Source organism: Pseudochaenichthys georgianus, chromosome 7 (genome assembly GCF_902827115.2).
Source record: "Pseudochaenichthys georgianus chromosome 7, fPseGeo1.2, whole genome shotgun sequence".
NCBI classification, from domain to species: Eukaryota; Metazoa; Chordata; class Actinopteri; order Perciformes; family Channichthyidae; genus Pseudochaenichthys; species Pseudochaenichthys georgianus.
In genome coordinates, this window is record NC_047509.1 from 13365535 (window position 1) to 13378389 (window position 12855).

At 46.0% G+C, this 12855-nt stretch overlaps 1 protein-coding gene across 8 annotated transcripts in view; it reads left to right on the plus strand.

Moving 5' to 3' along the window:
* LOC117449894 (serine/threonine-protein kinase WNK2) overlaps positions 1 to 12855 on the plus strand; it is a 40930-nt gene that overhangs the window by 15596 nt on the left and 12479 nt on the right. For 4 of the 8 annotated variants that reach the window (XM_034087801.1, XM_034087804.1, XM_034087805.1 and 1 more), the window contains exons 4-19: positions 159 to 379; positions 466 to 623; positions 1986 to 2074; positions 2953 to 3172; positions 4819 to 5095; positions 5180 to 5295; positions 5606 to 6457; positions 7092 to 8204; positions 8333 to 8371; positions 8886 to 9068; positions 9221 to 9646; positions 9957 to 10274; positions 10491 to 10534; positions 11642 to 11801; positions 11908 to 12024; positions 12525 to 12689. In XM_034087801.1, coding sequence (XP_033943692.1) covers positions 159 to 379; positions 466 to 623; positions 1986 to 2074; positions 2953 to 3172; positions 4819 to 5095; positions 5180 to 5295; positions 5606 to 6457; positions 7092 to 8204; positions 8333 to 8371; positions 8886 to 9068; positions 9221 to 9646; positions 9957 to 10274; positions 10491 to 10534; positions 11642 to 11801; positions 11908 to 12024; positions 12525 to 12689 — 4498 coding nt within the window. The remainder of the gene's footprint in view (positions 1 to 158; positions 380 to 465; positions 624 to 1985; positions 2075 to 2952; positions 3173 to 4818; positions 5096 to 5179; positions 5296 to 5605; positions 6458 to 7091; positions 8205 to 8332; positions 8372 to 8885; positions 9069 to 9220; positions 9647 to 9956; positions 10275 to 10490; positions 10535 to 11641; positions 11802 to 11907; positions 12025 to 12524; positions 12690 to 12855) is intronic. The other 4 variants (XM_034087807.1, XM_034087802.1, XM_034087803.1 and 1 more) reach the window with 4 other exon arrangements.

A 12855-nucleotide genomic window follows, 5' to 3' on the forward strand; every position in this document is an offset into this window, starting at 1 on the left:
TCGAAATTCAATTTTGTCCTATACAGATTCTTACTCGGGTTTCAGTGACATTTGAATGTGTACTATTTCTTCAGATTCTCCAAGAAAGGTCAGCCTCTCTGTGTTTCACTGAAAGGCCATTTTGAAACAGGTAATGTGTTTCCCTCTCCCCTCTACAGCTATCTGAAGCGTTTCAAGGTCATGAAGCCAAAGGTTCTGAGGAGCTGGTGCAGGCAGATCCTGAAAGGCCTTCACTTTCTCCACACCAGGACCCCTCCCATCATCCACAGGGACCTTAAATGTGACAACATTTTTATCACTGGACCTACAGGCTCGGTCAAAATAGGAGATTTGGGGCTGGCAACACTTAAGGCGGCTTCCTTTGCTAAGAGCGTCATAGGTAGGTGAAATAAGATGTAACTTGACAGATGAATGGTGTCTACAGTAAAAAAAGTACACGACATATGAATGATCCTCTCTCTTCAGGCACCCCAGAGTTCATGGCTCCGGAGATGTACGAGGAACACTACGATGAGGCTGTGGATGTGTACGCCTTCGGCATGTGTATGCTAGAGATGGCCACTTCAGAGTATCCCTACTCCGAGTGTCAGAATGCTGCTCAGATATACCGCAAAGTCACTAGTGTGAGTCCAGATACTGTACAGTGTCAGAAATAATGATTTGGGGAAATATTTGACTCTTATACTTCGCATAGGTTAAGAAGCCCTAAATGATTATGATGAACACGATGGAACCATGATAACCTTGTAAAGACCTGTGACACTATAAGGATCATTTATTGCTATTTGTGTGTACACACAACAGGGCCTACATCCATTGTTCATTACAACTTTTAACCAATACATGTATTTATAATTTATTTTAATATAAAGATAATTATTTTATATATATATATATATATATATATATATATATATATGAGATGGGTTTAGCTGCAGCCGCACACAAACTGTGACAAATTGCTGCATTTCTGCATTTAAAAAACACAGAGTACATGATCTGCTCTGCCCTGTGTCTTGGGTGAATAACCTAATGAGCCATATGGAGTCACAGAGGGAGTCCACATCTCCTTTTAGATGAAGCCTAAAGGCTGTATTCCATTCCGTTTGAACAAGTATGTCTCAAGTATGCTAGCAAAACATACTGCAACCGTTTTTAGATAAGGGGGTATCTAAAGTCATGATAGCATTGCTGATTTGATGTAGGGTATTGATTTTCCACGCCTGAGACTTGGCAGTGTGGGAATCGGAGAGATGAATCTTTCACCTGGATGCCTGTGGAAAAGGAAGGGCAGCATCAGTGCAGCTGTCTTCATACGGTTCTCTGGATTGTAACCGTATGCATGGAGTGGCCTGCAGGGACCACTGCAGGATATTAATAGCACTTTGATCAAAGGAACTTCAAAGGAACTTCAATCTGGAGAATGCATATTTTTCATGACTTAAATGCAGAAAGTGTTGTCAGAATGCCGATCTAATAACATGTAGGATCACCAGAAATTCCACCGTTTTTAAAAGTAGTTCAAAATATTACAACTACAAATATTTGGAGTATGGAACTCAGGAAGAGCATGGAAATGTCTGTAGAAAGGTCTCAAACCACTTCTGCTGTCACGATCCATCCACACTCACAAGTTAAAATGCCATAGCAACATTAAGGCAGATGTGTTCTCATTGTAATTCACAAACAATAAACTCACCAAGGTCATTTCTGCTGTCATGTGATGCACACATTGATCTCGGATAAAGAGAAGTGGTTTTCAAGATTTATTTGAATCCGTTTTTTCCAAATCAGTGCAATTCACTTGGATTCAGGCCGACCTCGGCTGCCGTGCTGTCACCGGTGTGAGTGATGAAGATAAGATTCAGGGTGGAGCGTCGCATAAACATCTCTCCCCTTTTTCCTTTATTGTTATTTTTATGATATTACCACAACATCCTTCCATTGCGTGCCCTCAGCATCTGTTTACGTTTCCCTCTCCTCAGGGAGTGAAGCCAGCCAGCTACAACAAGGTCATGGACCCTGAAATCAAGGAGATTATTGGGGAGTGTATCTGCCAAAAGAAAGAGGAGCGGTGAGTGCCCATCATTGTCCAGCCGCCAGCCACTCGGGCCAACAAGGTGCCTTCTCATCCTTCATGCCTTATCTCGCCTCCTCAACTGAGATACGGGATTGTCCCAGTCTCAATAGTTTTAAAGGACAACTTAAAGAATGGTTGAGCAACACACAGATGTCCAATCACCGCTAAATGCACTTTTATACAAGGGTATCTCCTCTTGCACTTTATATGTCGTAGCTGCTACATTGTACTGCCATGTGGTAAATGCTTGTATGCTGCTCATGCTCTTCCTGCATATCATGTACCGTACTTTTCGGACTATACAGCGCACCTGCATATAAGCCGCAGCAGCTACATTGTCCGTCTGTCTTGCTCTCGTTCTGTCTCTCGGTTCCACTTTTACGTTGGCGCGCTACCTGTCTCACTCTTTTCCGGCCTCCAGCTTTTCCTGCTGGAGCCCGCCGTTAAAAGGTGGCGGGCGCGGACCGGTCATAGAGCCCATAGTGTTAAAGGTGGTTAATTTTACCTGTAAAATCCATAGATTTAGGAGGTTCCCTAGTGGCCGTTAGCTGTACAAAAAAAATGGGGGAAAAAGTCGCGGCTTATAGTCCGAAAAGTACGGTATTTCTTTTTGCTATGTATACAAATGTCATGTTCTTATATGTTGTATGTGACGGGACTACGGATGGAAATGAGCTCAAAGCTCAAATCCAGCTCATTTACACTTGTAAGCATTATTTAGTTTTAAAGTGTTCATCATGTGCACTGTCCCGCGTTCAAATAAACGATTAAATGAAATCACGCAGCCCACCATTATGATGCTATCTGCCAACACTGTACATTACAGAGAAGTGGCAGCAGTGTGTTCTGAGTGTTGGGGTTTCTTCTCTCAGGTACACCATCAAGGAGCTGTTGAACCATGCCTTCTTTGCTGAGGACACAGGTGTTAGGGTGGAGCTAGCTGAGGACGATGATGGGAAAAAGGACTCGATAGCCCTTAAACTTTGGGTGGAGGACCACAAGAAGCTAAAAGGAAAATACAAGGAGACTGGTGCAATCGAGTTCATGTTTGACCTGGAAAAGGACGTCCCTGAGGTCGTGGCACAAGAGATGGTGAGTGATTTGTGTTGTCAGAAAAAGGGTTAGGGTTAGGGACATCAAATATTTGGAGATGAATCGGGATTAGGAATCCTGTGATTCATTTACTTTTTGTTTAACATTGTGATGCCTACCCTTAAAAAAATTTGTTTGACCCCTTCTAAGCCCACTTTCAATGAAAGCATAACGTGTCTGAGTTTGTGTTCAGACATAGAAGAATCCTTATCTAGAGAACTCCTATTTGCATCCAGGAAACACTCCTACCTTAGCGTTAACCCGTGTGTGTTATGCAGTTTGTCATGCTTTGTTTGTCTTTCTGGTTAAGTGTGTTCGAGCTGCTGACATGACTCCTATCTCATCAATGCTGTCAAATGCAGATTGCTGGAGATAACTGGCTGGGCTCCTTCAGGAAATCAGTGATTGGGGTTTTGTTTTGTTTTTTGTTTACATGGCTTTGATTGGACGCCATCAGATCAAGCACCCACAGGCCCTGCAATAACAACCTGGCCCAGAGAAATGCTCCGTGTGGGAGCCACGATTTAACCAAGCTTAAACCTTTTTACATCACTCGTCTAACATTCTGCAGCACCATGACATGATGTATTGGGGATGGGATTAGGAGAGTTTAAAGAGTTGAGTTAACACAGCTGAAGTTCAGATGGAACATACAAACATATTCACTGCCAGGCTTTGTTCTTTAACAGTCTTAAAAAATAGAAGGAAAGGAAATGGTTACACATGATCAGAGACAGTAGGGAAACCAAGACCTTTAAAGACTTTTCAAAGGAGGATCATTTTGTTCAGAATGTCCTTTCAGGGGAACTATTGCAAATGACCTCAAACAAACTTGCTTTGAAACAGATGTGTGTTAGGACTGAGGCTTGGGGACTGATGTTCCAAGTAGACTTTATGACATCTTAAGTGAATGCCTGTGAGGTGTGTCATCTGCATTATAATCACGCTCTAAAATAATTTACAAAAAAAATGTAGTATCTCTTTCTTTCTCTTCCTCCCTATCCCCTATTTATTCTTTTCTCTCCCTCTCTCCCTTTATCTATATGTGCTGTTTTGGCCTTGTCCAGGCTGTCAAGCTTGGATTCCAATGTAAGGCCTCTATGTAACATGTTGCCTTGGGCACGCGAGCAGACACGTGGGCCAACAGCTCAATGAGATTGTAGGGGCAGCTTGCTCCAATGTCAGGTCACTCCTCTTCCACTCTAATGGATCACGCTGTAGCGACAGGATAGATGTGTGTCGTCTCTGGGCGTAGTTCTCCCTTTGTTGTGTTACTAGTGCATGTGATGTCCAGTAACAAGTGTGTGTTTTCCATTACATGCAACTTTAAGTTGCTGCAAGTAAGATGAATGTGTTTTTTTTAAATAGCATTGGATTTATTTTGCAGAGCATATTAGCTTTTTTCTTTGAAATATTAAGACGAAACGTTTTGTTAAGCGTGTATTCTGTTCAATGCATTCTGCCTTTGTCATATGCAGATGTAATAATCCTGACAGAGGGAATACTTCCTCACTACTCTGATCCCCTTGGAATACTTCCTTTCTTGTACCCTCTCTCTCTCTCTTACACAATGGGCCCTCTCTTCTCTCACATGCTCCGTGCTAAAAATATCCTGGAAGTCATGCTCTTCCTTTTTTCTTTGTCAGGTGGAGTCTGGCTTCTTCCATGAGAGTGATGCTAAGACTGTGGGAAAGTCGATCAGGGACCGTGTGGCACTGATCAAATGGAGAAGAGAGAGAACCGTGTCTGCTGCGGCGGCAGCGGACCTAGCTGACGCGGGTCAGCGGGTCCAGATGACTCCGTCTCAGGGCATCTCCGCTGGGGTAGCACATGTAGGGCAGCCTTTGCTGGAGCCAGAAGAGCCAGAGGCAGACCAGCACAACAGGCTGCGTAACCTACCAGCCAGTGCAACCTCAGTGACATGTAAGAGAGTGTTCTCCTCCAATCAGAAATACATGAGCCTAACCTTGACTTGTTTACGAGAGCATGATTTGTCTGTCCCTGCAGCAGACAGCACACTGGATAGTGGCATGGGCTCCACCGTCTATTCCGACTCCCACAGCAGCCAGCAGAGTGTCCTCTACCAGTCCCTGCTGGAGCCTATTACTATGGCAACGCAGCAGGTCTGTATCAAAAGCATACACGCGCAGGTGGACCTTGTACATTTTGATGTATTATTATACACACATTCCTTAAAAGTGGCCATCGCTCATGTGCGCCTGAGCACAGGCCCAATTAAAAACTGAAGTCCCTCTGCACAGCCAACATGCATACACTGTTCTGGACATTTACAGATCAATAACACACACCATACATTCATGTGTAGTTGCCCTCACGTTTGTTTGACCTCATCACATCATGTAGTTGTTTTTTTAGGGGGTTTCATCTATTTTGAGTAACATGTGTTTTGCTTTTGGGTTGCTCTTTGACCAGTGCCAGAGCGGCAGCCCTCCTCTAACAGATCATCCACACTCCTGTGAAAAGGGGGAAGTATGGGGGGCCACACTGAGCCCTGATCTCAGGACTCGTTTGGGAGCTACAACCCGGAGAGGAAGTGCTCCTGTTCTTGACAGTCAAAGGGCAAACCAGATTTCCCAACTGCATGCCCTCATTCAGTCGCAGAGATCTGTAAGCCCCACCCCCACAGCACCAGAGGTCCGGTTGGAGCTCAGCCCCCCTGATCTTCACTCAGAGGCTAAGGATGGGTTCCCCTCCCTGAGTGCTCTGCCCGTGCTATATGTCCCTTCACACAATGAGTGCCGTCGCTTTAGTGACACCAGCATCTTACCTCTACCAGTGTCCACCAGTGAGAACTCAACGCAGCCGGTGCGGGGGGGACGCAGACACTCGGACCTCAGTAGTCTTCTGAGTCTGACCTCTCATCATAATCACCAGCTGGCAATGCAAAGAGGCCAGGTGTGCCAGGCCTGCCTCTCTTTGCTTCTCCTGAGGTCAAGAGAAGGGAGCTACCACCGCCCTTCTGTTGCCATGCCACACCACCACTGTCCATGTGACTTTAGACAAACCCTTAGTCCTGGGCGGCTGAAAGGTTTCGGTGATTCTTCTGATTTCTCACTACTGCAGCAGTCACTGTTCAACATAATAAGCCGCAAAGCCGCCCCGTGTCACACCACACACACCCAAGCCACCATGCTGCACCCCTCAGCTGCCTACAGGATGGCCCGCAGTGACGGAGACTGCAGCCTGAAGCGCCATCTCCTTAGTGGCACTCTGGTTGGGGACAGAGAACCCCTCCAGGACACTGAGACCAGGGCTTTAGGAGTGGTAGGTCACATTGGCAGACAAGTCGCTTTGGTGTCCCATATTGGGCCAACCCCTGCTTAACTGATCAAAGCTTCTCCAATCCTGTGTGAGGTACGGCTGACTCTGCATGGAGCTGGTCTGACCTGCTGTCTGAGTCTTGCTGCCTGTAAAGGCCTCAAGAGCTGTCTGTCCTCTGGAAATCAAAGGCTTGCTTCTGTCAAAGGACAATAGCCCTATCTCTAATATACAACGTTTCCCTGCTGATTTACCTTAACCAATCCCTTCCAGAACTGACCCACATTTAACAAATGTTCCTTCCTGCTATACTGACACAATGCTGCAGCTGTCTTGCTCCTCAGCTTGCTTTGGGTAGATGGGCTCTGATCGAAGGAGAAAGGAGGCCGTCTGACCTCACTCCCCTCGGTCTTTCCTACATTTTCTCTCTTGTGTCCTTATTATAGCGCACACCTGTCACCGCCTGCTCTTTGTTGAAACAGATGCTTCATTCGCTTATTTGTGTCCTTCATCCTCTCATTCTACTTGCTTCCTGTAATGTGCTTGGCAACTTATAAGCTTTTGTGGGATTTTTACCTTTTCCCGTAAAATACACCCCAAAGAGGGTCGCATTTGAATTCCTCTCCTTTTCTGTCCTCAGGCCAGTTCCGCAGGTCACCAGAATCAACCATCTGTACAGGGCGTGCCATCATCCAGCACAGCCGTGCACGCACCGCAGCAATACCTCCAGCCCGGACACAGTTACCCTGCTCCTCCATATGTTGGCCAACACACTGCTGCAGCCCCGGCTCAAGCTAGTCAATGTTCAGTCAACCTGCAGCATACAGCCAGTGCTGCGAACTACACACCTCAAAGTGTGCAACAGACTCAAGTGGCAGCAAACATTTCAGCATCAGCTGTGCCACAACATGTTGCACAAAGCTACCAAGCACCAGGACACCAAGCACCAGGACACCAAGCACCAGGACACCAAGCACCAGGACACCACCAACAGCAGCAGCAGGCGACAGCGGCTTCGACTTTCCCTTTGAAAGTCCAACAGACTTGTCAGAACTGTGTAGCCCAACCTCAAAAACAGGCGTCAGGATATCCTAATCCAGTTCAGCAACAGACTGCTGCTGCAGCGCCAGCACAAAGCTACTCTCTTACATCTGTAGCCTCAAATATGGCAGCCACGGCCCAGAATCATCCTACACTAGCTCCCAGCGCACTGCAACACATAGTCAATCTGCCAAGTCAGCATCCTGGTCCAAGCGCCTCCACACCAGCACTTTACAGCCAACAGATACCCACTCAGCAAGAGCACCAACTGAACACTCAGTCCCATATTCACCTGACACAACATGCTGGCCAGGCCTATATTCAGCCTCAAGTCCAGCATTGCCAAGAAACTCAGCATACCTTACACCAACAACTGACACAGCAGCCGAACATGTCTCCTTATCATCACCAAGTACACGCCTCAACTCTACAGAAGCACAGTCAGGAAGCCATGCAGACAGCAGGTCAACAATGGAGCCACGATGTATCCCAGGTTCAGACCCCAGCTCATCTACTTCATCAGACGGCATCGCCAGTTGTGCAGGTGGCAGCCGCACAGCAGAGTTACCCTGCAGCCGGGCTACCTGATGCTGCGTGTCACAGCTACACACACCCTGCCCTCGGTGCGCTGCAGCAGGAGACTGCCGCAGGGCAGAGCCAGTACCACGCTGCTCAGTCTGCAGCTGCTCCACTGACATACGGAGGACAACAGGTGATTGTAATTAATAATCACTGTGCAGTATAATGTAGCAAGGAGCAAGCATCGTACTGGTGCCCCTGTTTTTAATGTTATTTTAGTTTCCCCTCCTCTGACCTCGCACTGTTTTCATTTTTCATCAGTTTCAACCCTATCTTTGCAACGCTGCTTTCCTGAACCAGGTAGAACGCCTTTGTTTTTGTTTGTGTCTGCCACAGTGGGATTCAGTATGAGAGGGACAGTACAAATATCATTATGAACATTATTATCTATGGCATCGCTGTCATTACTTTAACAGACTTATATTGCGGGGCCTGGTTTTGATTTGCTGCTGAATTGGAAGCAGCTGTGTTGGTGGACAGTGCTTGAATGAAGAGAGCAGGTCAACGGGAGCTTCCTCAGACGGCAGCCAACAGGGAGACGATGGAAACAGTAATGAAAACAATAACAGTGGTTTTAGCCCCTGTGTCCGCCTGCCCTCCCAGGCCTGCTCTGTGGTAAACAGGGCTCCGATATATGCTCTACATTCAGAAGGATTCAGGCTTAGGGACAGGAGGGGACATGTAAGCTATTCTGATCTGGGTCAATAGGAGGAAATGCAGTTTCCAAGCAGAAAGATGAAACCGGAATCTCTTCCATTATTGACCCCCCCCCCTTTCTTTCTTTTTCTCCCTCCTGCTTTTCCCTCTTCTTTAGAACCTCTCTGCTGGTCATAGCATCTCACAGCTTGGACAAGACGGGCAGAATCTCAGCCAATCAGCTTCAAGTGTGCCAGCCCAGGCTCTGCCTCATCAACAGTCAATAGCTCAGGCTCCTGTCCACCAACAACTCCAACCGTTGCAGATTTCTAACTTTTTGCCACCTCCACACCCATCCCAGGTATTGTTCCGTTCTTCTCCCTCGGATTATACGGACCAATAACAACATAAACTTGGTCCAGGTTGTGATGCGTCACAGTCTTACATTTGATATTTGTTCTCTCGATTTATTTGAGTTTCCTCTTGTTTCCTTCCCTTTTTTATTTTCTTCAGTTTCCTTCACACTATCCCACAATCCAGGTGATGACAGCTGTGCCTCCCTGTGAACCCTCCCACCCTCACTCCTTCACTGCCCCTCACCCTTCAACCTCTTCCTCACTTAATTCCATCTTCCTTTCCCCTGGACAGACTGTGCCACCCTCTGTCTCCCCCCTCTCTCCTTTGCAAATTGAAAATGTGTTGGTTTCACCCATCCCCATGTCCCTCATACCGTCCCCCTCTCTCATGCTCCGTAAGGTGGGAGCCACATCCCCACAGCACCAGCCCGCCACTGTTCTGCTGCAGAGCGTTAGATCTGAGGCTCCTCATTCACAACCTGCATTTATGTCGGCACCAACCGCCCACCCCATACACACACACAATGCCCCGTGCCAGAACACACACCCTCCCACAAATGGCAGCGCTCAGCCTCTGATACAGGTAATAATGACTGCTGCAGTGGAGTGCAGATGTTTACCAAGGGGGTGTGAACTGGAACCTGTGATTGTGATAATCTGTCAGAGCTTTGTTTTTAGGGTGCTGTTGTTGTGTGGCTGAGGGAGAATGGACGTTTATATGTGAAAGTCAGATTAATACAGAAATGACTTATAAAATGTATGGAAGTGAAAACCCTTAAGAATAATTTTGTATCAAGACATGGCAAATCAGACTCATTTTTGAATATCTCTAAATGATTCTTCCATGAATATAAATAATACAAATCTGTTATTTTATTTGTCTTGTTAATCAGGTTCCTCAGCAGGCCCAGATCAGCCATCCTGAGCATGTCCCCTCTGCCCAGCCCCCCCAGCCTGTAGGCTTCTCCTCACCTTTGCACAATGGTTCAGACCCAGGCACAGTCTCCACTGCCCCCCAGCTGGACAACAACCACCCCTGCCAGCTGGCCCCGCAGGCCCAGAGTCAGGTTCAGAGCCAGATTCCTGTGCTGCAGCCCTCTGACCCTCAGAGGGTGTCATATGGGTCTGCCAGTTCCTCCCTGACTCAGCAGAAACAACTCGGTTCTCTCACCGGAGCTGCAGGTCAGGGTCCAGCAGAGACCAACATGGAGGTATGGACATATGACTCATCGGCTCATTTGAAAATGGTTATATCTTATATCTTCCTCTCTCCGCCTTGCTTTGCAAATATACCAGTGCAGACGTACGAAGAATAATTATACTTCCTCTCAAGCCACCGTCATCATTGATGTCTGAAATAGATTACCTGATATGCTACTCTTGTTTGAATCCTTCTCTTTGCTTGACTCTTCATTTATTGTCTATAGGATCAAGCCACAGAGAAACACACTGGAGGACAAAGCTATGACAGGTACCAGCATCTTTCCCCCCAGCAGTCTTTGCAGATTACAGTCACTGATTCTAAGAATTCGAAGTAATGCTTTTTGGATGAAAAGAAACAGCTCTCGCATGTTGCAGCATTCTGCATAATAAGCCGCTGTGGCTCAGTGGGTAGTGTGCTGGACTTCGAATCAGGTGATAGCAAGTTCGAGTCCCACTGCAGTCAGCATGTCGTTGTGTCCCTGGGCAAGACACTTCACCCCAAATTTCTCCTGTGGGGATTGTCCACAGTACTGAGTATGTAAGTCACTTTGGATAAAAGCGTCTAACAAGTGACATGTAATGTAATGAATGTTGCCATAAAGCATGCGGTCGTAACCAGTTGTCTGTCCTCTCTTACTTCAGACTTGAGAAATGATAGGCTTTTCTTGTTGACAATGTTGCAGTAGTCACACCAACACTTTAACCTTTCATTGGTTGGACACATTGCTCTTACATCTTTAACAAGAAGTGAAAAGAAAACACTTAAACTCTATAAAAAGGTAAGGTGGAGAGGCTGTTTGCCGTTAGCAAACATTGCGGGCGTTCCGCTATTCCTCACAAATAATAGATTGACTACTAACTATCTAGCTATTAGTTTACAGACCACTTTGATCGCCCTTAATGCTTACTTTCTCTGATAAACACTCTGATAGCAGCGATCACTGTGACCAGCGTTATTATAGTTTTAGAAATGTAAATAGTTCCTTCATGTCAGATAGCTATTCTGCCCTCTTTAAGCTCATGTACAGTTTAGCGTCACCAATGGTGGATATATCAGACTTTGCCAAATCCTGCAGGCCTTCCAGAGCAGAACTAAACCGTTTCACTATTTCTGTATCGGTGCTTGGGGGTAAAAAATCATTTGTAGCACGAGATTTCTGTCTATCGTGGCCGGATGATTGTGTGACACACTTGGATAGTTTCTGTTCATTTATCACACACCATTTTGAGTATTTCTCCTTTTGTCAATCCACCATCTTTATCTTCATCTGAGCAGTATTGAGCATGTCGGAAACTATCGTCTCAAAATGAAGAGTGTTTCCACGAATAAGCCATTACTAACACAGATTGTCTTGCCTTTCCTCGCCGAAACCAGTGTCAACTCTGATGCCACATCGGGGAAGGAGATGAGCGACGGTTACGAGGGGACATACGGAGGTAAAGGCGAAGGGAAAGTCCGCAAACACCATCGCAGGTCCACCCGCACTCGCTCTCGGCAAGAGAAGATTAACAGGCCAAAGCTCAGCATGCTCAATGTGGGTAACCAGAAGATATTCCCAACAAGAAAAACATTGTTTAAGATCATTGATAAAAATGATGTGCAAGTGGACAATGTATTAAGTGTGTCTGATCTTGTTAAAGGTGTGCAACACTGGCGATAAGATGGTCGAGTGTCAGTTGGAAACTCATAACCACAAAATGGTTACTTTCAAGTTTGACCTGGATGGAGATGCACCGGAAGAGATTGCCACGTACATGGTATGTTGGAGACGGAAACTGCCACCTAAACTGATGCAACGGTTTCTGTTGTATGCTGCAAGTTTACTTAAATATTTTGTAATGGCTTAGAACTCATGTTGATAGATACATTCATATTTATGTCATAACTACTTCACCAACTGTATATGTATATTATAGCTGTTCTGGGGAAATGCCTACTTGTTAAACTTAGCAGTAAGTTTAACTTCTATGATATGAAACCCTAAGAAACAGAAGTACTTAATAAACATAACAAATGATGCAAAAGTACTCCTTGGATTTTCTTGGGGCCTTTTATTGAGACCATATCTGGAATTTCAATCTGTTTGTTTACTCTTTACAAGGTGCAATGTTGGCGAGGTTTCCCCCTCCTAAATGCGTTTTTCCTCCTGAAGAATTCTTAGACATCTGCTGTTCCTGGCACAGTTTTATTTCAAGCATTGCTTTTTAAACTAAATTCTGTAATATCCTTTTGCCCTTTTCTCCATGGTGCCCCTCAGGTGGAGAATGATTTCATCCTGCCTTTAGAAAAAGAGATGTTCATTGAGCAGCTGAAGGACATTGTGGACAAGGCTGAGGACATGCTGAGTGAGGACACCGAGGGCGAGAGGAACTCTGACCACGGAGGCAGTCCCAAACAGAGTGAAGGCGCTGTGGGAGCAGAGGTGAGAGAGGATCTGCTGGCAGTTAATAGTTGAGCCTGTGCCTTTGATACATCATCCTGACGGCACTCTCAGGATGACTCTGCATGCAGCGCTGACAACAAGAGCTGCCAAAAATATCATTCCTGCTGATGTGACATTTTGATCTAACTGAATTAGCTTTTGAGGT